Consider the following 27,414-nt stretch of genomic DNA (forward strand, 5'->3'; position numbering starts at 1 on the left):
ACAAACGTTAAAAAAAAACTGTTGAAGAAATCCTTCTATGAATGAGAGATGATTCAGAAGCCGCTGATTCAATAAAAGGCTTGTTTGACATACTATGATGTTGTCATTACTCAGGAAGTACTTTCACACTGGGCTGATGAGGTTCATTAGATGGTTGCCATGGCAACATAGACTCATTTTCTGATAAGTGCAATATGGATTTCCTTTCACCATAATGTTCCTGGGCTTCTCAGTGTCAACAAAAATATACACAATTACTGCAAAAACACACAAGACGGCTATAAAAATGGCAATCACAAGCCACATCAGATCTGTACAAAAATTACTCCAAAAACACTCAGGCTCTTTGTTTCCTGTGTTAATGCTCTGATTGGTCGTTATTCTAAATGCTGACATAAATGTGACCCTCAGTTCAAATACAATAACATGTTTGTGTCCCAGCTGTGATAAAAGTTAACCATCTCTGTAATAAAATGTCAGATTTTAATGTTATTTCACCATAGACTCTCTATGGGAGTGGAAATGCAAAAAGTAATCCTGCCGTGACCACAACATGATGCAAGAATGCTGATTGGCTGAAATCTCCAAAAACCAATGTGATTGGGCACACTGCTTGTGCTGGTCGGGCCGAGTCCCCATAGCGATGGGCCTGACGCTCTTGCACACGCACACCAAAGCATACACCAACGCTCTCGTTGTCTTTTTTTTATATAAAAAAATTAAAAACCTGTGTCACAAGTGGATGGGCACAATGCTTGTGCTGGGCGGACTGAGTCCCCCATAGTACGCCAATATAGCGACGGGCCCGTTGAGGTGAAAGTTTGAAACTTGAGTGTCAAAGTGTCAATCCTGTGAAATTTCTAAAAGAGGAAGCGACACATCTCTGTTTATTTGCTCTCAATAAACACATTTTTCTTTCAATGACTTGACTTTTTGTTGAAAAGTAAAAAGCAAAAAGATTGCGGTAGAGGTAAAGTCAAGCTGAAGTCAAAATACAGATAATTTTGTAACAATTAAAGTTCTTTAACTTCAATTTTATCTTTGAACCCTGTATAGAAACAAAATATTTCGTGAAACTCAGAACGTCAAATATCAAGTCCAAACTTCACACAGATTTTGCCATTTTCTCATTTTAAATTTTACAACAGAAAAACAAGGCTTATCTGTTTCTTTTTATTTTATCTTTTTGTATTTCTCCTGTATTTTAGTTTTGGGAAAACCAAATATTCACAAAGTTTATTACGTTTTTTCAATTTGGTTTTAGAATGGGATTAACGGAAGAATGATTCTTACACAGAAGGATTGATCCATTATTGTATTTATTTAATTTTATATTTTAATCACACCTTGAAACAACAACAACAAACACAGCAGACAAACCTACAACAGTAAGTCTGAAAAATATTAAAGTTAAACAATTAGGAAAGTCTTCAATGCAGCATGGGGAAAAATATCAGAATCCAGGAGGGAAAAGCCACGGCTCCATCCACCTTCACCTATACATGTAAGTACACAAGATTATTTAGAGTAGTGTTTTTCAACCTTGGGATCATGGTCCCATGGGAGTCGCCTGAAATGTCTAGTAAATGGATCAAATTAATTACTGAATAAAAGTATATTTAATATTGAATTTAAAATAATTATTTTTCTTATTAAAACAACACACAATGTTAAACTGTATGCTGTACTTTCACTTTCAAGAAAAATAAATTAATAAACAAATAAAATACAGTATGAAAATATCTGAGCTGTATTTGTAACAGTATAAAAAACATGATAAAAAAACAAATTCTAAAAAAAAATTCCTTGGGGTCGCTAGAAATTTGTGATATAAAAATGGAGTTACGACCCCAAAAAAGGTTGTGAACCACTGATGTAAATATTCTGCTGCACAGATCTACTGTATGTCTGACAGCATCTTGCCAGTGTGGAACAAGTTCAGTATTATCTGATCTGAGTTAAAGACACAAATAAATTTCCTGTAAAATCGTTGACAAATTATTTAGAACTATTTCTTCACCTACTGTAATTCTTGTATTCCAGGTTCTTTTTGTCCTTTTTTTCTTTTTTTTAAATGTGTTATGGTTTCATTTATTCAGACAACTTATTTTCAGGAAATTTACATTGATTCCCTGACATGTTTTGGCTGCCAACTGTCCTGTCATGAGCCGTCGTGAGCAGCAGACGCCACTGAGGAAGACTGACAGTTGGCAGTCAAAACAAGTCAGGAGATTAAAGTAAAAAAAAAGCACTTTGTACGCATACAGTACATTAAATACTAAATATGTTAAACTACCCATATCCAAGCAATAAGTGAAAGATATCAGTCCCAACAGGATCTTCTCTTTAAATTCCCTGGATTTTGTGACCAATTTCTATTTCATTAAAGGTGATATTATACCATAATTTGAAGAAAATTGAAAGATTTTGTAAGAATTTTGAGTTTTTCAACAGTTTAACATTAAAAATGGCTATAATCATGCGATATAAGCACTAGGAAAACTGTGAGCCTCTGCAAATATTGTTGAGTTTCATTTACTCAATGATTCATGTTTTCTCTGTCATTTCTACTTCCTCCCGCGGGCCGAATTGGATGCTCCAAAGGGCCGGATTTGGCCCCCAGGCCATGAGTTTGACACATATGCATTAGACCATCCAAATCTGCCCACAGGAGTAAATAAAAAAGACAGATAAAACAATAATTATAGAGTAAATGACCAAATAATTCAGATGTAGATGTCCTGGGTCTTCTAAATACACAAATTTAATGAAAACTCCACAATATTTGGAGGATTGCAATTTTCCCAAGCATGACAACAGTCATTTTAAATATTTGTTCAAAGAACTCAATTTTCATGAAATTATTTCACATAATTACCTCCCAATTAAATAACACAAAATCAATAAAATTCATAAGAGAAAATCCTGCTGGGACTGAGGTTTGTCACTTTATCTGGATATTGTTGTTCCCTTACATACTCTATGTATCATTTGTACATTGAAGTACAAACTCGGGGACATTAATGCGTAAATTGCTCATTTTTCCACCAAAAATCTGCAGCTGATTTAGAATTAAACTACTCCATATTTGGCCCCTGAACTAAAATTAGTCTGACACCTCTGATTTGGAACTTCTTCTTCACCTGATTCCCGTGGAGTTTCACATTTCCCCTAATCTGCTGAGAATTTTGATATTTCCCTCTTCTTATCCATTATGCACTCTCATGTGCACTTTCAGGTATTCTTTACATTTGAAATTTTTACTACAAACTTCACAACTAAAGGGTTGGTCTCCCGTGTGGACCCTCATGTGTGTCTTCAGGTATTCTTTACGTTTGAAAGGTTTGGTACAGATGTCACAGGTGTATGGTGTCTCTCCTGTGTGTATGCTCATGTGAGCCCTCACCGCCGGCTTCTGTGTGAAAGTCTGACCGCACACGTCACAGGCAAACGGTTTCTCCCCCGTGTGGATCCTCATGTGCACCTTCAGCGCTGAGTTCTGAGTGAAGTTTTGACCGCATGTGTCACAGTTGAAGGGTTTCTCTCCAGTGTGGACTCGTACGTGCACCTTCAGAGCCGACTTTTGCGTGAAACTTTGTCCACAAATGTCACAACCGAAGCGTTTTTCTCCTGTGTGGATTCTGATGTGCGCCTTCAGATTAGCCTTACGGGTGAACGTTTTACCGCAAACGTCGCAACCAAAGTTTTTCTCGTTGGCGTGGGTTTCCATGTGGGACTTCAAAATGGAATTAAGGGTGAATTTTTGTCCACAAACTTCACAGCCAAAAGGTTTTTCCCCCGTGTGGACCCGAATGTGCGCTTTCAGAGCAGATTTGTGGGTAAAACTTCGCCGGCAAATGTCACACGTGTGAGGTTTTTCTCCAGTGTGGATGCTCATGTGGACTTTCAGGTTCATCTTACGATTGAAACTTTTACCGCAAATGTCACAGCTGAAGGGTTTCTCTCCTGTGTGCACCAGCATGTGGCTCTTCAGGACCGTCTTGCGACTAAAATGTTTCCCACAAACGTTGCAGTCGAACGGTTTTTCTCCCGTGTGGATCCTCACGTGTGCCTTTAAGTGTCCCGTCCGAGTGAAACTTTGACCACAGATGTCGCAGCTGAACACTTTTTCCACGGGTCGGACTCTCTTTGTTCCAGATTCCGAGGAATCACATCCATCGTGAGGATTTTCACTGGAAGTGGACGCCCTTCTCTTTTCTCCACATCCATTGTTTTCCTCAGAATCCGAGTCCGTCAGAGGTTCCCGCAAACGCACGTCACCGTCGTCGCTGAGGTCGGTCTCAGAGGAACTCGTTGACTTTAGATCTGTATCTGTTAAAGTGAAGCTCAACAGTTCCTCTGAGTCGTACCTTAAAGGTTCCTCTTTAAGGTTTTCCTCACTTTGGCTCAGGTGGGAAAACTCGGGCTCCTCCTCCTCGTCGTCTTCACTCTTCACAGTAACAGCAATAATGTCCGTCTCCTCCTGGCATTCCCACGGTTCCTCTGGTTCTTCCTTAATGTAGAAACGCTCCGAGTCCTGCGCTCTCACAGTAGATCCACATTCATGCAAATCACCTTCAGTCACAGACGACTGCTGGACATCTGCATTGAAATACACGATAAAAGTAAAATATAGTCACTTGAATCTGATGATACGATACAATTCACGGTTTGCATGTCACCATACAAAATATCCCAATACTAAACAATACGATATATCGCAATATCAAACACAAATTTCCTCTTTACGTACAAAATGGCATGAAATACAATTCATTTAATTTTTTTTTTAACTTGCGAGAACAAACACGATTTTTTTGGATCGATACAATAATTGTGCAATGAAATATCGCCGAATTGAGTCTTTCTTACACTCTTACTTGATATTGTAAAAATGATCAGTGACACATGATTATTTAGTAACACTTTACTTGAAGTTTTATACATAAACCCTACTGAACCATAATTGTAAATTTCACCTTTACAAGTACAAAATGTTATTAAATACAATTTATTTTATTTTTTAACTTGTATCACATATCACATATCAAAAACAAGTGGTATGTTTATCAAACCGTCAAATTACATTTTTCAAAAAATTTTAACTTTTGCTTCTACAACAGATTCTGTTAAGTTATTAAATTCATTTTTTTTTTTTTACATTGTGGTGTCCAGTATGTTTTATGAAAATTAAATGAACTCAACTTCCAGCTAAAATGCATTGAGGAGTGATGGAGTTTAACAAGGTTTGATGTGGTTCATTGACACCTACTGAACCAGGCGTTTACGTGCTATACATATGTTAACACAATTAAATGGTTTTATTTATTTATTTCTTTTTTTAATGATTTTTTTTTTTTCTTACACCCTCAGTTGATATTGTAAAAATTATCAGTTACACATGATTAGTTTAACTATTTGGGTCCGAGATGGGCAGCTTTTATTACAGTGGGGCCACCAAATTGTGACTGATCTGTGGGTCACATAATAATCATGTCAGCATTTAGAATGAAGACTAATCTAAACATTATTACAAGAAACACAGAGCTTGTGTTTTTTTTCTCCCCTTTCATTACTTTCTTTTTTTTTAAATTGACTTTTGTTATTTTGTATATTATTGGAATCGTTTTGTACATTGGTGTCACATTTCTTCTTCTTACTTTTTGTGTGTTTGTTGATGTTTTCTTTTTTCTTGTCATTTTGTGTTTTTGATTGTCATCTTTTATATTCATCATTTTTTTCTTGTGTAGATTTTTTCGTCATTTGGTGAACTTTTTGAAGTAATTTTGTCTGTTTAGGTTTACAAGTTTATTTTTCCCGGGAAATTATTACATTTCTTAATTAATTTTCAAATTAATGAAACAAAATCAAAAAATTTTAATATTAAAAATATTTTTCATATGGAGAAAAATCAAGTGCATGAAAGTCAAAAATATGAATGAAATCAAACCGATTTACATAGAAGAAGAAGAAAAGAATAGAAGCTAATCAATAAATCCGTATTGATCAGAGAAATATATAAACACAAAGGAGTAACACAAAAATAAATAAAATAAGAGGAAGAATCTCTACAAACTTGATTCTTTCAGAATAACTTTGGACTTTATATCCTTTTCTTCTTTATTTTATTTTTCTTTAATTTTTGTCTTTAGTTTTGGAATCGGATTATTCTTTCTTCTCACCTTCTGCTGCTGATCTTTGCTTAATTTTCTGTCTCGATGTTTCCACTGTTGACATGTTGACGCCAGCAGACGCTGATTGTCCACAAAAGCCTGTAAATAAACTCTTAATTCCTCCGTTTTCTGCAGAATTGTGTTAAATCTTCCATGGAGGCGTCGCACATATCGAGGCGCTTTTTGATGACGTAGGTGCTAAGCGTTAATGATCGCTTGACTTTTTTTTTTTTTTAAACCCATAAACGTGAATAAATGACCCGTTTCTGTGTTTCAATGTTTTTTGAAACATTTTCTGCTTCTTTTAGACAATATTCAAGAAATATATAGGAACGAAATGTTTGGTGTTGCAGTACAACTGGTACCTGTGTAATCTAGTGACAGGTAAGACGTTTGTGGAAACGAAATCAACAGCAAGTTACAGCATTATCCATAGCCTAAATATATCAACAACAACGAAATCACCAAATACAAAATATTGAGGAGTCAATATGTTTCGAATATATTATATTATAAATAATAAAATAAAAAAAATCAACAGATTAACAAAGTGGGAAATTTTTGAAATACGACACATAGCAGGCATGTGACAATAATAGAAACCTATTAGAAGATAAACAACACAAGAAGAAAACAGCATATACTCGATAGTATTATTATGAAAAGTAAGAAACAAAATTCACATTCCGCATATTGCACTAAAAAAAAAAAAAGTCTATAATTTGAAATTAGATGTTGTTATACTGTATGCTGTAGAAATCTGATATTCTGGGGTAATTGTTATCTTTTTTCCCTCTATATCTTTCTGTTTATGTATCGATTGTCTGTTTTTCCCCGTTAGATTTTCAAAATAAAAAAGTTATCAAATAAATCAAAAAATCTCAAATTTGGGGACAGAGAAGTTTTATTCACTTGGTGCACACAACTGCTGACCCCAAACCAAACACACACAGAATGACTCTCAAAATGCACAAAATGAGAAAAATACACAAAATGACTCAGAAAATACAAAAATAAAAACTGCTATTATCTGATTCAAGATATAAAGAAAGTTTTCCTTGGTAAATAAAAAAAAAAAAAAAAAAAAGAAACTTTTATGGATGAAGAATTTTCACCAGTTTAAAAACTAAATGTACAAATTAAAAGTTGCCTCTGATTAAAGGTTTTTTTTGAGAGCCTGCGCAGTAGCCATGTCATATTCCTTCCAAACACGTCAATCTTATAGAGCTTGTATCAAACTCAAGGCTCGGGGGCCAATTCCGGCCCTTTAGACCATCCAATTTCGCCCACTGAAGAAAGTTAAAAAAAAATATGAATGAATGAATTATCGTGTAAATTACCAAATAATTCAGTTGTAGATCCTCCAGCCCTTCTAAATATAAAAATACTGATATTTGTCCCTGATCTCATGGGCCCAGTTTTTCAAAAGGTTCAATCCGGAAAAAAAGTGATCCAGATTTGGTAATCCTTTTTTTGGATGAACACATAATCCATCTTACTTTTGAGCTGGTTTTTTAAAGTAACATCGGATTGGATCAATTTGATCCAGATACAAAAGAGCAAACAACAAAGGACACAATAGTCAAATACTATCTCTGATTTGGATTTAAAAAACAGTGATGTCATTGCCATTGCTTTATTATCCTGTTTTATCATTGCATGCATCACCAAAAATAATCCAAAAACAAAACAATAGTTTTTTTGATTGTGATGAAAATACATCAATTAGTGACATAATTAAATATATTATTTGTAGTCAGTATTGAGCTATTTAGGGGATTGTTTTATGAGGTCAAACTCTTTCTACTTTTGTGTAGGCCTATACTGTTATAGCCTACCTAACCACTGTAGTCTGACAAATGAACCAATCCAATTACAACCTTATGAATAAATTGGATATCTCGTAGGCTATACTGCATGATCCAAATATAGTAATATTTGGCACGCTTTTCAAGTTCAGTTTAATCCTACGAAAAAGTTCTGAAAAACCCAAACTAAAGGTTTAATCCAGATCAAAACCAAAATTGGATTTAAGTAATCTTGCAATACATTTATGGAATCCGTTTTTTTCTTTTGGAAAAAGCAATTTTCAAGATTTGATCCAATCCGTGATCCAGAATCCGAGTTTATAACTTTAGAAAAACCGAGCCCTGGATATCTTCGGCACCTTACATACTTTATATATCATTTATACGTGGAAGTGCAAACTTGGGGACCTTAATGTTGAAATTGCACGTTTTCCTGCCTATAATCTGCGGCCCACATAAAATCAAACCGCGTGGTATTTGATCCCTGAACTAAAATGAGTTTGACTTCCCTCTTATCAAGTCTTTTTTTAGGCATATGACGATGAAACGTGAATGTGTTTGCCTCCCTTTCTGAGCGAGGAACAATCCAAGGACAACTTCTCTCTTGCGTGGACTCTCCTGTGAACCGTCAGCGAGTGCCTGTGGGCAAAATTCTGTTCACAGATGTCACAGCTGAACGGTCTCTCCCCTGTGTGGACTCTTGTGTGCACCTTTAGGTATGTCATCTGTTTGAATCGTTTGCTGCAAATGTTGCAGGTGAACGGTTTCTCTCCCGTGTGGACGATGGTGTGGGTCTTCAGGTGCGTCTTGCGACTAAATCTCTTCTCGCAGATGTCACAACTGAAGGGTTTCTCTCCATTGTGGACAGTCATGTGTCTCTTCAGATCCGTATTGCGCCTGAAACACTTGGTGCAGAATTTACAATCGAAAGGTTTCTCGCCCGAGTGAATTTTGAAATGTGCTCTGAGGTTTGACTTTTGGATGAAATGTAGTCCACAAATGTTACAGGAGAACGGTTTCTCTCCCGTGTGAATGAACGTGTGTCTAATCAGATCACGTTTGGAGTTGAAACGTTTACTACAAACATCGCAACCATAACGTTTCTCGAAGGGAAGTTTCTCACTCTCAGCAGACGCTTTGAAGCAGAACTGTTCCACACTTTCGGAAAAACCAAAAGATTTTCTAACATTTGTGTTAAAATCGGATTGATTTTCAGACACCGGCGTCTCGTTACTCGTCCAATAATTCTCGGCATCGCTGTCTTCAGTCTCAGAGGAGTCTCTTTCTATTTTTATCACATCATCCTCTTCAGTTTGTAACTTGGAAAACTGAGGCTCCTCCTCATCTTCATCTTCACTTTTCACAATGACGGCAATGATGTCCGACTCCTGGTTCTCCCAGAGTTCCTCCTGTTCCTCTTTGATGTGGAAATGCTCTGAGCCCAAATCACAGGTAACACCATCAGGACTCGACGTCTCCTGAATGTCTGCAGGCAAAGCTGAGGACGTCAAGCACAGAAAGAAAAACACAAGTTTACAAAAATATTCCAATCTATTGTATGTAGGCCAGGGTTTAATCACCACAGCAAGTCATAATTATGAGAAAGAAAGTCATAATTATGAAATAGAAAGTCACAACTATGAGTTAGTTAGTTTTCCGGACCATTTTTCACTGTGTCAGGGGGCTGAGTGGTCTAAGGCGCCTGACTCAAGAAGTCTTCTTTCCGCTGCTGTGGGTTCGCATCCAGCTTTTATCATATATATTTTTTTCATTTTAACATATTTAACACAGAAAATTCTACCTTTAAAAATACATTTTAGGGTATTTCCTGGGTTAGGGTTAGAGCTAAAATAAAAGGGTTATCAGGGTAGCTAATAATAAATATAAGCTAAAATAAAACTGACGGAACTTGTGGCGCACCTATCACGTCACATCTACTGGCCAATGAGGGGCGCTGCGTATGAATAAAATGGCCGTGAAACGTATCAATAGCCACGGCCAAAAATAAATAGGCTACAATACAACAACATAGGGAATTAGGCACAGCGATATGAGGCAAGGAATGCTGCTCATGCCTTTAACTTAGCTGTGGCAAAAATATTGACAAACAGTTACAGTGATTGAAGAAGACAACGCACCACTCTACCATGAAGACATAACGTTAACGTTAAAGGAGATGGAACTTCTTACCCGCAGACGGCAGCGTCGCGTAATCATGGTCCAGGTTCACAGCTTTCTTTGCGCTTTCTTTTACCTCGACTCCTACCGATGTTAACGGCTGCTGTTTATGGCAGCGCTCATACACAGACAGACTCCTTCTTTTTCCTTTAGATGTGTAATCGTTCAAAAGAAAAAGGCTAGGGATAGAGTCTGGTTTCAAGCGGCGAACAGTGATCCCCAGGACGTAGTCTTCTGGTGTGAAGTGTCTGCTGCAGACATACGTACTCCCCGTTTTAATAGTAAACGTTGGTCCTTCCTCCCGCCGAATGGCCTGAACCCATTTTCGTCTAGTTTCACCGTTAACGGGGAAGGAGTGGAACGATAGATAAGGCTGCTTTTGGGCATTGCAAGAACAGCCCGGTACGCAACAAAAACTCTTGCTCTTCGCTTGCGCCATCTTTGTTGTTTACCCCTACAACAATTGCGTATTTCCGGTACAAAATACGGAAGTTGTGTGACAGGTCAAGTGTCACACAAAACTTCACCGATTCACCGAGAAAAGGCTGAAGGAACCTAACCGGGCGTTTGGGTTAAACTGGTGACTGTGTTACCTGAGACTTTGGCTCGTTGCCCATAGTAACGATAAGTGACAAGATTTAAAAAAGACTAAATTCAGCTCAGCTCTCCGTTATTTGCAATCTCTAAAGACGGAAGTACATTCTTCTTCTTTTAGTAATGAATGGGAATCTTGCGCCCTCTGTCGGATTAAAGCGGAAACTACAGAACAGATAGTTTTTTAGGAGATAACCTGAATGTTTCTATTTTAAATAATGAATGTAAAAATGAAGTAATTATTTCACCTCATTCTATTAAAATTGTAAAAAAAAAAAAAAAAAAAAATCAAATTAATTCATTATTAAATTAAAATTATAATTAAAAAATAACTGTTTACCACTAGCCCCAAAGGCCAAAGAAGTTAAGAAATCCCTTTTAAAGTGTTAAGTAACATCCACCCGTGTAATTTTTTTGTATCATACAATTCATTTTTATTTTTGATAAATCATTTTCTTTGGTATTCACTGTGAGTGAGACTGTGAGAATGTATTTATTTATTTTTTATATATATGTAAGCACACAACGACATTTGGGATTCAATTACAGTGCTGGATTTCTTAACAGGATTTTGGTTTTCCATCTCTTGACTGTTTGATTAAATTGTTTTTTGTTTTAATAATGAAGGATAAAAGTAAAGATTTTCTCCCAAATTACTGGAAATCTGTCTTTTGAGTGACCTCGGATTTATTTTATCTTTTTTGGAAACTTTCTGTCTAGTTTTTCATTGCCAACGTTACGTGTTGTTTTCATCAGTTTTTGTATATTTTGTTAATGTGGTTGTCATTTGTTAATTAATAGTTAACTTTTCTCTTTTTGTCAAAGAGGAAGTAGTGGTTATAAACCATCTAAAGCAGTGGTTCCCAACCAGGGGTACTTTAACACATTGTAGAGGGTACTTGGAAACATTGATGAATCTATTTCCAACATGCTGAGTCATTTTTAAGCCTATTTCAGACACTGTACATGTTCATCCAACAGCTTTTCCACCAGTTGACAATAAACTGCGTTAATAAAATAAACAATATTGTGGCCTTAATATCCTACTAAATTGTTACTAACATGTTCTGCACATTACTAAAAATTGAGGTAAATATTTTCCCTGCTATACAATAATTGTAATGCACAAAATTGATATTTAGTGTGCGTTAAACGTACAGGTGGACATTTTCAAGCGTTTGACAACATGTAAATAAAACAAGAAATGTTACTAAATTAGAGTGACAATGGGGTTCTCCTAATCAGAAGAGAGGCCATGGGGGTACATGAGACAAAAAAAGGTTGGGAAACACTGATCTAAAGGACAGACAATGTCTCACACCAATGTACTAAAACAAAATCTGGCAAATGTGCAGCAGAAAAATACAAGTTCAAATCAAAGAAAATGAACACAAATTATAAAAACAAGCTTGATACACACGTGGTCACGTGATCAACATTCATGTCAGCATTTAATAATGACCAATCTGAGTAATAATACAGGAAACAACAAAGACGTGTGTTTTGTATTTTGGTTCTTTTTTTTTTTTTGAGAATGTTTTATTTTGTGTTTCATGTTCCTCTAGTGACAGTGACAGTAAAAATATAAGTCACAGCTTTCTTGCTAAAATATTCTAAAATAAACAACTGCTTTGTGTCAAATTAACTTCTGGGAGGATTTATTTCTTTAGATTTTTTTTTATTCTTGTTTTTTTTTAAAAAAAAGAAAGTAAGCCACTTTTTTTTTTAAATCACTGAACATCTGCACAAACAAAAGCAGGTTCCACAACAAAAGAACAAAACATAACAAAAAGTATTTGTGCAGATCTATCCTGTGATTAAAACAACGAGAACAAACACCTATTTCATTGATGATCACTTCCTTCATAACAGAGAGTGGAATAGACAAAACATTGTTGGAACCAAACAGTTCACTAGATTCAGAGAAACTATAGTAGTTGTGTTTTTAACCAAATCATAACAGTATATTTTACTGAACATAATCCCTCTTTTTCTACATGCTAAAAAACTCTTTCCGGTTTGAGCTTTAGGGTCTAAAAAAGTCTCCCGTCAACCATCATCATTATCGAAAAGATTTCCCATGTGGACGCTGAGGTTTGTGTTTCGACTTGATGAACGTGTACATTTTTGAGAATCAGACGGTTTCTCTTCTGCATGTACACTTTTGTGTCTCTTCAGGCTCGTCTTCCTATTAAAGTGTTTGCCACACACGTCACAACCAAACGGTTTCTCACCTGTGTGTATCCTCATATGTTCCTTAAGATACGCCTTGTGAGCGAATCTTTGACCGCATACGTCACAACCGAAGGGTTTCTCTCCCGTGTGCACGCCCATGTGTCTCTTCAGACTGGATTTGATTCGAAAACATTTACCACAGACGTCACAACCGAACTGTCTCACTCCCGTGTGCACTTTCATGTGACTTTTAAGACTCGACTCGTGCCAAAACAAAGTGTTACAAAAGACACAGTTAAATATTTTCTCTCCGGAGTGGACGATGGCGTGTTTCTTCAGGAGCTCCTTACGGGTAAATTTTTGGGTACAAACATTACAACTGAACGGTTTCTCTCCTGTGTGGCCTTGTATGTGATTCTCCAGCGTTTTCTTGGCACCAAAACTTTTCCCGCAAATTTTACAAGTAAAGGGCTTCAGTCCCGTGTGTATTGTTAAGTGACGCAAAAGGTTGCTCTTCGTGCTAAAACATTTACTACAAACATCACAATGGAATGGTTTCTCCCTGGTGTGCACAACCAGGTGGTCCTTCAGGTGAGACTGGCGGTAAAACCTTTGACCGCAAACATCACAAGCGAAAGGTTTGTTGCTGGTGTGGATCGTCATGTGTTCCTTCAGATGCGCCTTATGGGAATATTTTTTACCGCAAGTGTCACAAAGAAAGGGTTTCTCTCCCGTGTGAACGCGCATGTGACGCTTCAGGAAGCTCAAGCGGTTAAAGCATTTACCGCAGACGTCACAGCTGAAAAGTCTCTCTCCTGTGTGGAATCTCGTGTAATCGTCAGCAGCTGAGGTGTCAGTCGAGACTTTTTCTGACCGACGTTTTCTGTTTTTTTTTAGGTTCCCGCGTGCGCTCAACCGTTTATCACATTTAGAGGAACTCTGTTTCCAATCGCCATCGCTGTATTTAGTCTGAGCTTCAGCAGCAGTCAGAGGTTCCTGCCAATCATCATCTTCTTCATCTTCATCACTGAGTTCTGTCTGAGTCTCTGTTGGTTCACAGCTGTTCCTTTCTTCTTCTTCTTCTTCGCTGTTTTCTTCTTCACTTTCTCTTTTAATCAGATCAGTTGAGCTGCAGCGTGAAGACTGTCCCCTGATGTCCTCCTGCGTTCGTCTCCGGTGCAGCAAAGGAAACAGAGGTTTATCCTCTTCCTCTTCACTCTTCACAGTAAAGGCGATGATGTCCGATGCCTGATTTTCCCAGAGTTCTTCCGACTCTTCCTTTATTTGGAGGCGTTCTTTGTTCTGGAACCTCGGAGTGGACGTCCACTCGCAGAAAACGCCATCAGACCCTGACAGCTGCTCAACATCTGCACACACACATACACACTGTAAAGTCACAAGAGATAATGTCATAGATGGGATTTAAATCCCAGATACAGATGTAGCAGTTCTTTTGACTGTTAGAAATGAGAAAGTTAAGTTAAGCCTGATTTAAACTCCTGTTTTGGTTTGTTTATCGGCTACAAATCTGAGGCTTAGCTGCTTTTATTCCCTACACTTACACTTTAAAGCCTAAGAAGAATGCTATGAAGACATAAAGCATGCTAATGCTCAGGGAAATCTAGGAAGATACTCTTAGAATATTTAGTCCAAAAAGCTCAAAACCAACCAAAGAGAACACTGATGAACTCCAGACAAGGCAATGTCAATTACAACATAATTCTTGTAATATTGTGACTGTATTTTGTAATATTGTGACTTTATTTTCAAATAGTGACTTTATTTTTTACTTTTTTTTCTAATATTATTACTTAATTGTGTAATATTATGACTTTTTGTAAATTGCAACTATTTTGCAATATTTCAACTTTATTTTGTAATATTACGACTTCATTTTGTAATACTACAATTTTATTTTGTATTATTACGACTTTATTCTCATAATATTAGAATACTTTTCCCCATAATGTTAGAATTTATTCTTGTACTATTACAACTTTATTCTCTACTATTGCTATTACATATTTAATCTCCAAGTCTAAAAAGCCCAAAATGTGGAACTAAGTTCGGACTCAAAGCCCAGTCATAAAGTTAGTCTTTGACTTAATCTGACAACAAGGCTGAACTATTATAACATCTTTCTTCTTCTTCGTTTAATCATCATCAGAGCCTATTAACATGCTTTTTTTTTTTTTTTTTTCCATATTATCATAATTATTATTATTTCATTGAAAATTTTCAAAATTACAAACACTCGATGAGGATAATATCTCAACTTGTTACAGCTTCAGAAGCAAGAACAGAATGAAAAACTTTAAAAGCAAAAGGGGGTACAATAAAGGAACGCAAAAGAGCATAAAACAAATAATCAGAGCACAGGCACAAATATAATTTGTTTGGGGGAAAAAAAGTGTAATAAGTTAAAAGTCCTAATAAAGAGATAAAAATGTGTTTTATTGGCTTCAGTGTGAAAGAAGCAGGTGATCAGAAATGCGCATAACATCATGGGAAACTGACCACACCCACTCTGCTGGTGTGAAACATATGGTGTAAAACTCTTCCATAATGAAGACGGACATCTATCTATCTATAGGTAAAAATATAAATATATCCAAAATAAGAACAAAACTAACAGAAAACAGAGATGAAAACGTTTTCTCTGCACTTCTCAATGCTTTTATTTAATAATCCGAGCAGCAGCTGTTTGATATTCTGTGGAAAAATTCTAAAAGGAAGAAAATTCAAACCTGGAGCGTTGAACGCAGCTTCAGATGGGTCCTCTTCATCATCATCATCATCATCATCATCTGCTGTTGTTATTCCATAAATGTCAAACATATCTTCGTCTGAAGAGTCTGTTTCCACTGTGGACATATTGCTGCTGATGGTTTCTGATAATCTTCAATGGGCTCGAATCAACCGGAAGTAAACAGTGTACCGGTTCAACTAGTGACCGAGCTATCAAGTGACAGACACTAGACGCGGGCTGTTGACGGTTGTTTGGACAGATTTTAAACTGTTAAAATTCTGTTTGATCCTTCAACATAAATTTCACTGAACATACGCCAGAATCCAGGTATAAGTGAAGCGTTTTTCCTTCTTCCTCTTCTTTGGAACTGTCAGTTCACTTTATGGTGAACTACCGCCATCTAAAGGAATGGATTGGGAAATAAATATTCATAGAATGCAACAGAAATTCTGCTCAGGAAAGATAATATAAAGAGTAAAAAAGATTTTTTTTTCATGTATATTATCATAGAGTTATATGATAAATACATATTAATGACACAAAGTTGTAAAAAAAATTCCGGTGTATACCCATTAAAAGTAAACAGAAATGACGAAAAAGCGTAAAAACATATATTTGTTTAATACATACGCTTTAAAGTAAAAAATAAAAAGTGTGAAATGGAGGCAAAAAACAAAAAACGCTAGAAGAAGAAGACGTGAAGTATGGTGTTCTGTTTCATCTGCTGACCGTGTTAGCTGGTGACTACTTCCGGTCTGGTTGCGCCCATCTGTAACAACCGATATACAGTCTAAGAACAAGCACCTGGTATTTGTACGTATATTATTTTGGTTGTTATACATGAAAAAAAATATTCTTCAGAACTGTTTTGTATAAATACGATAAAAACAAATCCTAATATATTAATATTAGAGTTTTAATTTTAAATCATCCTCTTTTTGTTCTTCCTGCTTCACGTTCTTAGGCACCAGTTGATGTGGATGAAAATTAATGTTGGATTTTTAAAATAAAATGTTTTTTTCATAAAAAAAACAAACAAACCACTTATTAATAAAACAAGTAATACTTGAAAGGGGATGCTGTAGACATCATGGAGAAAATGACAAATTACATTATTAAAACTGCTGAACCCAGTGAAATCAATATTTCTGTATTTGAGTTTTATACATATTTTCATTCTCTTATGTTAGTCTAATATTATTCAGCTGCTTTTCACATAAGTTAGGAGCTACTTACTTGTGTTTAACTGCCTGACACTGTTTGGAAATCCGGTAGTTTGGCTTTTTAAAAAAAATCTTGATACAGTATTGACTATTATCATTATTATTAGAAAGAGTGCAACACTAACAAACAGAAAAATGAATGAATTAAATTGAAACTTTGGAGAAAATCTGCCAAAAAATTAAATAATATATTTTCACTTAGGCCATATCAGAGGGTAAGACAAAATATTTCCTTCAGTAACTTCAACCAATGTATTTTATCACTAAGCTGCTGGGAACCCAGACAGCCTCAGCCTATCGTCCTAAAGGTGGCGCTACAGCACAACTCCAATATTCAAAATGTGTAAAAATCACAATATATCAACTAAATATGCTACAAATTAGCAACATTCACCAAAATGTGGCCCCAACACTTAAGACACTTTAGTACTTTAAAACATGTTGCAAATTATTAAGTCCATCACTTTGGGGTTTTTAAAAGAAAAGAAAAAACTATAAAACTTTTTTCAAAATTCAGCAAACCGTACAATTTTATTATGAAAATGTTTGAATGAAACTGCATAGTAAACAAATAAATACTAGCAAATTGTTGCGAAAGACATTTTTAATGTTCTAAAAGATTACAAAATTTTGGAGTCATAGTAGGTGCAGTTTTAAAAGTATCAGAATTTTCTCTTGAAAACAATATATATATATTTTTTTACAGCATTTACATTTAAATAAAGGCAATAATATCATTTTTAAACATCATGTTTTTTCTTTTCTTGTGCTAATTATCTCCGTAAAATAGAACAGGGGTTCTCATCTGGTCTCACCCTGGGACACACATTTTGCAACATCGTTTTAGAATTCAACCAACAAAATTTAGTTTTTCAAGTATAGCTGTTGAAAACACACATATAACCTTTAATAAAACATAAATCTATATTACTTACAGTGAAAACATGTGGGAAACATTAAGTATTCATTTATTTTTAACCAGCTGTCCATGACCCATCCAGTACAGGTCCGCGACCCACTATTGGGTCCTAACCCACCAGTTGAGAATCACTGATATAGAGGATCGTCTCTTGTGGCAAAAAACGTGAGTTCAAGTCTCAGCTGATGTAAAATCATCGCTGCGCAGCAGCTATAATTTTTTTGTAATGTGTCTTACGGTTATACTATGAAATAAAGTAAAGATAAACCTTCAAATATTCCAATGAAGAAATTTGAAAAGTTAAACATCAACGTTCGTCATTAGATCTCATCAATATAGAAACAAAAATAGATCTATATTTTATGAATCTGCAAAAGGTTTAATTTTTATGAATTTTTTTCTTGTGTCTCCTCAAATGAGTCGAATGTTTGAAACTTTTACTACAAACATCACAGTTAAATGGTTTCTCCCCTGTGTGAACCCTCATGTGACTCTTAAGAGTGGATTTGACCTTAAATCTCCGGCCACAAACATCACAACCGAAGGGTTTTTCTCCCGTGTGGATCCTCATGTGCATCTTCAGATTGGACTTCTGTATAAAACTCTGACCACAAACGTCACAAGTGAAAGGTTTGTCTCCAGTGTGAATGTTCATGTGAGCCTTTAGAGAAGACCTTTGGGTAAACTTTTGACAGCAGACGTCACAGCTGTACGGTTTCTCCCCTGTGTGTGTGGTCACATGGGTCTTTAGTGCTGACCGCTGAGCAAAATTTTGACCACAAATATCACAGCTGTACGGTTTCTCTCCTGTGTGCACTCTCATGTGCGACTGCAGAGCTGACGCCCGCATACAACTGTAACCACAAACGTCACAGACAAACGTTTTCCCTCCTGTGTGAATTTTCACGTGTCTCTGCAGACTGTTCTTGTCGTTATATTTATTCTGACAAACATCACAGCTAAAGAGTTTCCCTCCCGCGTGGATGTTCATGTGTGCCTTCAGACCCGACCTCTGGGTGAAACCTTTCCCACATATCCCACAGTCGTAGGGTTTCTCTCCGGTGTGTACCCTCTTGTGCCGGCTAACGTGCGAACTGCGGCTAAAGCATTTACCACAAACGTCACAGCTGAATGGTTTCTCACCCGTGTGGACCCTCATGTGAGCCTTCAGAGAACATGGGAAAGTGTAACTTCGACCACATTGGTCACAGCTGAACCGTTTTTCTTGAGAAACTGGATTTTCATGCAAACCAGAAGTGGAAAGTTCTTTGATTTTAGACTTTTTACAGGTTTCTGATGTTTTCCTCTTTTTACTAGTATTGTCTTGACTTTCAGCTTCAGAGTTTGACTGAGAACTCCCATCATCATCATCATCGTCATCGTCCTCCAACTCATCAGTGACTCCAGTTTCAGAGAAGTCTGTTTCCTTCCCATCAGTATCTACAAGTACAATAAAGTTTGGATCTTCACCGTTCTCTCCATCAGTTTCTCTTTTAATCAGATCAGCTGAGCTGCAATGTGACGGCTCTTCTTCTTTCTTCATGTTTTCCTCAGTTTGTCTCCAAAGTAGAAAAGCATGCTGAGGTTTCTCCTCTACAACTTCACTCTTCACACCGACGTTCGTCTCTCGGTCTGTTGAAAGCTGCTCTGCGTCCCGACTTACCCAGAGTTCCTCCTGTTCCTCCTTTATGTGGAGACGCTGTGGTTCCCGTCGTCCTACAGCGTAGCGACATTCACAAAATACACCGTCAGTGATTTGTGTAAAAACATGATAATTTTTTCTAAGGGTGTAAAAAAAAACGATTTGGCAATATATCACCATATTTCACCACACGATAATCGTATCGATCCAAAAAATGTCCAAATCAATTTTTGTAATCATGTTTTGTTCTAACAAAAAAATAAATTTAATTGTGCTAACATCAGCATAGCATGTAAACGCCTGGGGCCTCATGTACAAAAGATATGTACGCCCAAAAACGTGCGTACGTCAAAATCCAAGTCAAAATACTGATGTTCAGAAACTGCAATGAGCGTGGAAATGTGTGGTGTTTTAGACACATTAGACACACTACCAAAATAATACAATACATTCACACATGAACCTCTGAGCTGCTGTTGACATGTATCATTTACACATTTTTTGTGAGTTACAGTTTTTTTTGCTTCGTTTTTATCTGTCTAATCTGAGTCAGACACATATTGTTCACTAGCTGTCAGAACTCTGTGAGCTGGGATCTCCTACAGGTGGTCAGATGTCCTCGAAATAACAGACTCTTACGTCTGAGCACTTTAACACTTTCAGTTTAGCAATCATTAGGAGCCAAACGCACACACACCAACAGACACACAGATCACAGCGACTGATTGGTGTGTGTGTACAAAGAAAGCATGTCTTTGTTCATGAGGCCCCGGTCACTAGGTGTCAGTGAACCATATCAGACCTTGTTAAACTACCTCACTCCTCAGTGCATTTTAGCTGGAAGTTGATTGCACTTTATTTTCATAAAACATACTGGACTCATTTATAAATGTGGTTACTTTTTTTTCTTCTTTTTTTAAAAAAAAAAATATATGTAATTTAAGAACTTAACAGAATCAGAATCTATTGTAGAAGCAAAAGTTAAACTTTTTCGAAAAATGTAATTTGACAGTTTGATAAACATACCACTTGTTTTTCATATTAATACTTGAATTACAGTTAGTTACCATTTACTTGTAATCGCAAGTTTTTTTAAAAAAAAAATGTATTTCATACCATTTTGTAATTGTAAAGGTGAAATTTGCAATTATCGTTATCACATTATACTGCAATTTATATCAAATTGTTTAGAATCGTATCATGACATGAAAATCGTGAATCGATCGTCAGATTCATGGCAATGCACATCCCTAGTTTTTTCACAAAAAGAAAAACACATTTTGGCTTCACGCCACAAAGTTTCCACAATAAAAATCGAGGAAAAAAAACAGACAAAATCCCAGTGGACATAATCCCGACATTTATCATAACCCAGTTGCTCATCACAGGAATAGATGTAGACTTCAGTGATGAAGGCAAAAATATTGGGATAGAAAAAAAAAAAAAAAAAAAAAAAAAAAAAAAAAAAAAAAAAACTAGGACAACATTTAAATCTTTTAAATCCCAAAACTCAAAATTAAATAAGTAACATTTTCACTGTGTTTATGATTTGAAAATCATAAATATTTTTGTTTAAATTTGCACGGTGATAAATAAAGAAAAGTGTGAGTTTAAACAATTCAAACGGTTTGTAAGAAAATCTTAGCTAAGAATTACCTAAAAAAATTCTTACAATTTAAATAAAAGAACAACAATCTGCATTTTCGACAAAATATGTGCTCAAATTGAAAGGAGTTAAATGCATCATTGATTACAGTTTTTTGTTTAATAAGGATTCGAATCGAATGTATCCTTGCACCCCTATTGTTTATAATTATCCTTAGAAAAAGTAGAGGCGTTATTTTATCATCTTAGTTTAAAATTGATTAATAAAGTTTTTCTAAGCTACACTGGATGTTAATGAGTGTTATAAATGTTCACAAACCTGTCAAGGTTTCCGGTGTTGACATGTTGCTCTCAGACACCTTTAAAGCCGCTGCAGGGAGAAAAACAAACCGAAAAACTGATTAAACGAGACGCACCTGGTGTTACAGTTCAACTGGTGGCCGTGTAAATTGCAGACCTTAGCAGGGGTGTATAATGTGCTAAGCTAACCTCTCAAATGGTCGTTATAAAGCTTACAATAAACGATTTACTTTTCATAATAAACATTTAATTCCTGTAGATTATTGACGAGTCTCGTGTTGATGACGTAAATGGTGACGTAAAAACTACGCGCGAGGCAGCCTTTTGGCGCTTTAGCGCCACCGTTTGAGCGGGAGGTTTGAAAAACTTAATTTTATTGTTTTTGTTTTTGTTTCACTTTAACTTCCCATTCCTATTAACTATTCTAATAAATTTTTTGTTTGTATATAATAATCATACTAATGTCCACCTTTTCATATCTGTAAAGTACTGTAAAGTGTCTTGAGATACCATTGGTTATGATTTGGCGCTATACAAATAAAAGATTGATTGATATCATCACAATAATATAATGCAGTGTTTCTTTCATTACAAAATATATCTCTTTGAAAAGTACAGAAATGAGGAAGGATAATGTAAATCTCACAGATGTTGATGGCGCATGTAATTTTTCTTTCTTTCTGTTTGCTTGTTTTTGTTCTGTTTTTAATGTCCGTTTAAGTTATTTTAGTGAACGAGAAACCCACAAAGACAGAATTAAATCCATCAGTAAAATTCTTTGTGCTGTGACCACGACAATTAGTTTACTGATTCTAGAAAATATCAATTTTTAAAACATAAAAAAGCTAGAACAATGTAAAAAAAAAAAAAAAAGTAGTTAATACAGCAAAAATACATGTCAAAAACTAAATATATATATATAAAACAACGTGCACAAAAAATACTATAAAAGCAAATAAAACAAAAACAAAAAATAAATAAATTAAGAAAAAAAAAGGAGAAACATGCAATGACTTGAAAAAAAAAAATACAAAATATCAACAATTCCTATGTTAATGTTCAGATAGTGAAGACAAACCTAATCTGTTGTGATGTTTGTGGTTGAAGGCAACATCAGACGTTTTCTCTGTGGACATGTTAATAATCTCAGATTTTTCAGGTTTAGGGCAAAAAATCTTCACTCAGCTAATAAAGTCTAGCCCATTGTTGTGCATCAACCGGTGACCGTGTAACCTGGTGACTGGCTGCTTATCATGTAACTAGTTATCAGTGAAGAGGGAATAAACGTTTAAAACTCAAACAAACTGCCCTGTTCACCTATTATTGTCAGTTCATAGAATGAAGCTAAAAAACTTTGTTGCTTCTTTCTTCTTCTGTTGATTTTTTATTTTGTATTCTTCTTCTTCGTGGTTAGTTTATTGGAGGTTTTTACTCACTACTCGGTGCTTCAGTGCCCTCCACTGGAGAAGAAGAGTATAAACCGAAAGTCAGAGAGTACCTTAAGCTTTTATTTTTTGGTCCCCCAAAAGTACGTATAAGCACAAAATGAATATAAAAAAAATAAATACACAAAATACTTGAAAGACACACAACTACAGATAAATATACAAAATGACAACAAAAATATACAAAAGGTTAACAAAAATACACAATTTAACTGCAAAACTCTGTTAATGCTCAGATTGGCCATTATTCAAAAATCCTGGCAAAAAAATATAGATTAAAAAAAAAATATCAACAATATAGATTAAGATAAAATAGATACAATTTAATGAGGATTCACCAGACAAAAAAGATCAGTTGATTCTGAAATAGTGAATTTACAATAATTAGACCAACAGAGACCCAAACTAAACACAAAGAAGAAAAAAAAAGAGAGAAAATCACAAAACTGACCCATAGCAAACAAAATATTTAGAATTAAGAAACCTTTGGCAAAAAAAATAAATCCTTTTCTCACATCATGGGTGAAAATTTTCAAAAGTTCATACCTCGGTTCGTAATTCACTGATCTTTATGAAATTTGACTCGGTTATGTCGAGTTCGTTCCTCAATTATCTCGCCAAATTTAATCCATATTGAAACTGGTTTATACATTTTATCGTGATTTTTTGGGGAAAAACAACATTTGTATGGTTATTAATGTGTGAATTATCCACAACAACACGCCAAGCAGAGTTTTTTTCACAATTTAATTCAATATTTTAAAATAAAATATACAAAATATTTCCTTGTAATTATAAACAAAGAGGGAAACAACCTCAGGTACACTGTATAAAAAAGTGTGAACAATGATGACTCATAGTTTCTCTAGGAGTCGACCCATCAGGCTCTCGAACCCATGCTGGGCCGACTTCAGCTGAGTCAGCAGTTCTTCATGGCGCCGCTGTGCCTCCTCGTGGCGCCTCTGACTGGCCTCCTCGGACTCACGGAGGAACTGGAGGACGTCATCTTGTCCGCGCCGACGCTTGTGAGGCCGTGTCGGAGCCGTGTGGGTGCTGGAGGCGGGGCCAGCCTCTGTTAGGGACCCGCCAACAACCGAGGGCCAAAGAACCTCCGGTCTCACGTTTAGCCGCACTGATGAGCCAAACGCAGGAAAGACCACGTCGTGCTGCCCCGCTAGGAGCTCGTCCATCTCTGGAAAGAAACGGAAGCGGATGTTTCCTCTTCCCGTGTCTTTGTTGTTCTCCTTTATTTTTCTGTAGGCCTCGATCAGCGTGTTCCACTTCCTGGCCACTTTATCAGGACAGAAGGATTCGGAGAAGTGGCTGCTAAGCGTCTCTGCCGTCTCCTTCCACAGGCTCCTCAAGTTGGACCTGGCAGACTTCAGACGAGAGTTCAGCTCTTTCAGGGTCTTTGGGAGGCCGTCGGCTTCCGTCTCCAGGTGTTGCCGCATCAGGTCGATGAAGAACAGCGTTTGTTCTCGACTGAAGCCTTCGTTGGCAGGCAGGGCGTGGGACGCTGATGGGCTGAAGCTTTCTGCAATGAACACACCAGTGATGATAGGCAACTATTATCACAGCGGGGCAACAAAAATGTGTTTGTTTGATCGGAGGGCCACATGTTTAGCATTTATGTCAGCATTTAGAATCATAACCAATCAGAGGGTTAACGCAGGAAAGAAAAACACAACACAGACCGAGATCATACCTCCAACCTCTCAATCAAAGGACGACCCCTCTAGCACCTGAGCTAAGGTCAACCCATTTTCAATGTTTTTATCTCGTCTTTTACTGTATTTTCCTGCAATGTTGTAATTTTATGTTTTTTTTTTTAATGTATTCTTGCTTTTGTTTTGTATATTTTTCTATCGTTCTGTACGTTTACTTTGGGGACCACATAAAATCAGACAGAGGGCCACGATCCAGAGAGGTGATGAGGTCTAGACCAAATTAATGAAAATGTACCATAACTTCCTACATTCCAAGTTTCCCTTTCGTGGTTCCTTCGTTTTCAAGCCCCACTCTGACTCCACATCCCACAATGCAATGCACAAAACTTTTCCGTCAAACTGAGTCTGAACAGGGGCGATTAGAACAAGATTTAAATTGTAACATTTTTACATCTTTTTGTTGAGCAAAAGATCTTTGATTCATGAGTACACTACACTATGTCATTAATTATATTTTGTGGCTTTTTTATGTTTCATGTGTTATTGTTCATTGGACAAACATTTAATAGGCCGGGATGTTTTCTGTTTTTTCTCTGACCTGAGAGAATAAGTTAGAGCTATGACTGATTTTTCTCATTGTGTCCTAAACATCGCTTTAATGATTGATATTTGATCTCTAACCTGTTGTGGTGGGACTGTCCTCAGCCTTGATTCTTGCTTTGTGGATCAAAGACCCGTGTTGTGGATCCACATCCAGGACAGCGCTGTGGTCCATAAAGCCTGAAGAAAAGAAATAAATGTTTTACATCATAGACATTTCCCTCAGGAATTGTTTTTAACATGAAAACTATTTAATTGGAGCATAATATTTTTTTCATTAAATGATTAATGACTGTTAACTAATGAGTGAATAATATATATATTTAGAACATACACCGTTTCTTTCAAGGCTTTAATTGATGGTTGAAAGACACATTTTAGGATCAACAAATCCTCCAAATTATATTAAAAAAAAGGTTTTTGATGTTTTTCTGATTCAGGTTTGCACAGAAAATGTCACTAAAGCTGTTTTGATCCATTATCTTTATCATTTCTGTGAGTTTAGCAAAAGATTTACTTATTTCATTCTACACTTTTACTGTCCTTTATAAATGCATTTGGGTTGAAAGACAATTTTATGCTTAAGAAGCAGATTGAAACCAAACAAAGCAAGATATGAGATGTCAACAGGGACAACAACCTTATCAAACACCATAAAAACTGATACATTCGTGTGTTTTTTTCCAGCCAATTAAAATGAATTGATCACATAATGAGATTTTTACACGCGGTTTGATTTTAAAATGATCCAAGATATGTTTTTACCATGAAACAAGAGAAAATAAATCTGTCATCTGTAACCATGAATGCAATTCATGCTTCACTTTTTCAGTCGCCTTTATTCACTTATTACAAAGCTAGAGCAGCAAAAAGTCAATAAATGTTTCTGTAAAGCATGACAATGATGGACATTCCTCAATGCAGAGCTCGTAAATTAAACCTAAAACACAACATGACAAACACATCGTCAGTGTTTTGGGTTCCAGGTTAGTTTCAGCATCTTCTCTTATATTTTAGATCAGGGGTGTTAAACTCATTTTAATTAAAGGGCCAAATATGTACCAGTTTGATCTCAAGTGGGCCAAAATTTTTGGCTGGAAAACGAGCAATTTCATCATTATTGTGCCCTGACTTGCTCTCCAATGTAAAAAGACAATATCTAAGCAATAAATGACAAATGTCAGTACCTGTAGGAATTTCATGTTAAATTTCTGTGTTTTGTGACCATTTTTAAAATTAAATTTGGGGAAATTTAGTGAATTAATTTGAGGAAAGAGCATTTTTAAATGTACAATGTCAGATTAAAAATATAGGCAAACGAAATCAACGAGTTTCATTTGTTTTTAGAGGGACTGAAATATTCACAACTGAGTTATTTTGTTTAGTTATAATGATTCATGTTTTCTCCTCGACTTGGCCCTTTGGAGCCAAATCTGGCCCTTTAGAGCCAGATTTGGCTCGTGTGTTTTAGAAGGGGTGGATGTTCCACTACTCCAAAGCCCACTTCTCTGCGGCAAGTGTTCGTGTCCCGTTGTTACTAAACTGTACGTAATTAAAATATAAAGTTAAAGTGTTCCTGAAATGCTCATGCCGAAAAAAAAAAGTAGTTAATACAGCAAAAATACATGTCTAAAACTAAACAAAAACTAAATATATATAAAACAATTGTGCACAAAAAATACTATAAAAGCACATAAAACAAAAACAAAAAATAAATAAATTAAGAAAAAAAAGGAGAAACATGCATGACTTGAAAAAAAAAATACAAAATATCAACAATTCCTATGTTAATGTTCAGATAGTGAAGACAAACCTAATCTGTTGTGATGTTTGTGGTTGAAGGCAACATCAGACGTTTTCTCTGTGGACATGTTAATAATCTCAGATTCTTCAAGTTTAGGGCAAAAAATCCTCACTCAGCTAATAAAGTCTAACCCATTGTTGTGCATCAACCGGTGACCGTGTAACCTGGTGACTGGCTGCTTATAATGTAACTAGTTATCAGTGAAGAGGGAATAAACGTTTAAAACTCAAACAAACTGCCCTGTTCACCTATTATTGTCAGTTCATAGAATGAAGCTAAAAAACTTTGTTGCTTCTTTCTTCTTCTGTTGATTTTTTATTTTGTATTCTTCTTCTTCGTGGTTAGTTTATTGGAGGTTTTTACTCACTAATCGGTGCTTCAGTGCCCTCCACTGGAGAAGAAGAGTATAAACCGAAAGTCAGAGAGTACCTTAAGCTTTTATTTTTTGGTCCCCCAAAAGTACGTATAAGCACAAAATGAATATAAAAAAAATAAATACACAAAATACTTGAAAGACACACAACTACAGATA

The 27,414-nt window shown here is 35.9% G+C and overlaps 5 protein-coding genes across 7 annotated transcripts; all 5 read right to left on the minus strand.

Moving 5' to 3' along the window:
• Window positions 1-2,571: 2,571 nt before the first annotated feature.
• On the minus strand, window positions 2,572-6,343 carry LOC114463074 (gastrula zinc finger protein XlCGF57.1-like). The gene is made up of 2 exons (XM_028446330.1): window positions 6,183-6,343; window positions 2,572-4,602 (listed from the first exon to the last, which is right to left on the minus strand). Exons 1-2 carry the CDS (start codon window positions 6,235-6,237, stop codon window positions 3,206-3,208), a joined length of 1,452 nt encoding a protein of 483 aa, XP_028302131.1. The 5' UTR covers window positions 6,238-6,343; the 3' UTR covers window positions 2,572-3,205.
• Window positions 6,344-7,239: 896 nt separating this feature from the next.
• LOC114463080 (zinc finger and SCAN domain-containing protein 31-like) lies at window positions 7,240-10,838 on the minus strand. The gene is made up of 2 exons (XM_028446337.1): window positions 10,172-10,838; window positions 7,240-9,479 (listed from the first exon to the last, which is right to left on the minus strand). Exons 1-2 carry the CDS (start codon window positions 10,596-10,598, stop codon window positions 8,509-8,511), a joined length of 1,398 nt encoding a protein of 465 aa, XP_028302138.1. The 5' UTR covers window positions 10,599-10,838; the 3' UTR covers window positions 7,240-8,508.
• A 1,749-nt stretch (window positions 10,839-12,587) lies between these two features.
• LOC114463069 (zinc finger protein OZF-like) lies at window positions 12,588-16,012 on the minus strand. Of its 2 annotated transcripts, none has more exons than XM_028446322.1 (2): window positions 15,676-16,012; window positions 12,588-14,295 (listed from the first exon to the last, which is right to left on the minus strand). In XM_028446322.1, exons 1-2 carry the CDS (start codon window positions 15,800-15,802, stop codon window positions 12,803-12,805), a joined length of 1,620 nt encoding a protein of 539 aa, XP_028302123.1. In that variant the 5' UTR covers window positions 15,803-16,012; the 3' UTR covers window positions 12,588-12,802. The 2 variants fall into 2 exon arrangements, with proteins under 2 accessions (XP_028302123.1, XP_028302124.1); XM_028446323.1 differs by having other exon boundaries at window positions 12,588-14,314; window positions 15,676-15,807.
• A 1,539-nt stretch (window positions 16,013-17,551) lies between these two features.
• LOC114463083 (zinc finger protein OZF-like) lies at window positions 17,552-21,665 on the minus strand. Of its 2 annotated transcripts, none has more exons than XM_028446342.1 (3): window positions 21,556-21,665; window positions 21,386-21,436; window positions 17,552-19,535 (listed from the first exon to the last, which is right to left on the minus strand). In XM_028446342.1, exons 2-3 carry the CDS (start codon window positions 21,408-21,410, stop codon window positions 18,199-18,201), a joined length of 1,362 nt encoding a protein of 453 aa, XP_028302143.1. In that variant the 5' UTR covers window positions 21,411-21,436; window positions 21,556-21,665; the 3' UTR covers window positions 17,552-18,198. The 2 variants fall into 2 exon arrangements, with proteins under 2 accessions (XP_028302143.1, XP_028302142.1); XM_028446341.1 differs by having other exon boundaries at window positions 21,524-21,653.
• Window positions 21,666-23,644: 1,979 nt separating this feature from the next.
• LOC114463103 (uncharacterized) lies at window positions 23,645-27,183 on the minus strand. Its single transcript, XM_028446365.1, has 3 exons — window positions 26,892-27,183; window positions 25,160-25,258; window positions 23,645-24,345 (listed from the first exon to the last, which is right to left on the minus strand). The coding sequence occupies exons 1-3, from the start codon at window positions 26,947-26,949 to the stop codon at window positions 23,666-23,668; spliced, it is 837 nt and encodes a 278-aa protein (XP_028302166.1). The 5' UTR covers window positions 26,950-27,183; the 3' UTR covers window positions 23,645-23,665.
• Window positions 27,184-27,414: the final 231 nt, after the last annotated feature.

This window comes from Gouania willdenowi, chromosome 5 (genome assembly GCF_900634775.1).
Source record: "Gouania willdenowi chromosome 5, fGouWil2.1, whole genome shotgun sequence".
In the NCBI taxonomy this organism is placed as follows: Eukaryota; Metazoa; Chordata; class Actinopteri; order Blenniiformes; family Gobiesocidae; genus Gouania; species Gouania willdenowi.

Coding starts and splice junctions, on each gene's coding strand:
- LOC114463074 (XM_028446330.1), bottom strand. CDS start 6,237: ATGTCAACAGTGGAAACATCGAGACAGAAAATTAAGCAAAGATCAGCA. Junction 4,603..6,182: donor GCAAAGATCAGCAGCAGAAG/GTGAGAAGAAAG, acceptor ATTTCAATGCAG/ATGTCCAGCAGTCGTCTGTG.
- LOC114463080 (XM_028446337.1), bottom strand. CDS start 10,598: ATGGCGCAAGCGAAGAGCAAGAGTTTTTGTTGCGTACCGGGCTGTTCT. Junction 9,480..10,171: donor CGCGACGCTGCCGTCTGCGG/GTAAGAAGTTCC, acceptor TGACGTCCTCAG/CTTTGCCTGCAGACATTCAG.
- LOC114463069 (XM_028446322.1), bottom strand. CDS start 15,802: ATGTCCACAGTGGAAACAGACTCTTCAGACGAAGATATGTTTGACATT. Junction 14,296..15,675: donor AGCTGCGTTCAACGCTCCAG/GTTTGAATTTTC, acceptor GTGTGTGTGCAG/ATGTTGAGCAGCTGTCAGGG.
- LOC114463083 (XM_028446342.1), bottom strand. CDS start 21,410: ATGTCAACACCGGAAACCTTGACAG. Junction 19,536..21,385: donor AACACCGGAAACCTTGACAG/GTTTGTGAACAT, acceptor GCTACGCTGTAG/GACGACGGGAACCACAGCGT.
- LOC114463103 (XM_028446365.1), bottom strand. CDS start 26,949: ATGTCCACAGAGAAAACGTCTGATGTTGCCTTCAACCACAAACATCAC. Junction 25,259..26,891: donor CAAACATCACAACAGATTAG/GTTTGTCTTCAC, acceptor TCTTTTCTTCAG/GCTTTATGGACCACAGCGCT. Junction 24,346..25,159: donor GGACAGTCCCACCACAACAG/GTTAGAGATCAA, acceptor TGTTCATTGCAG/AAAGCTTCAGCCCATCAGCG.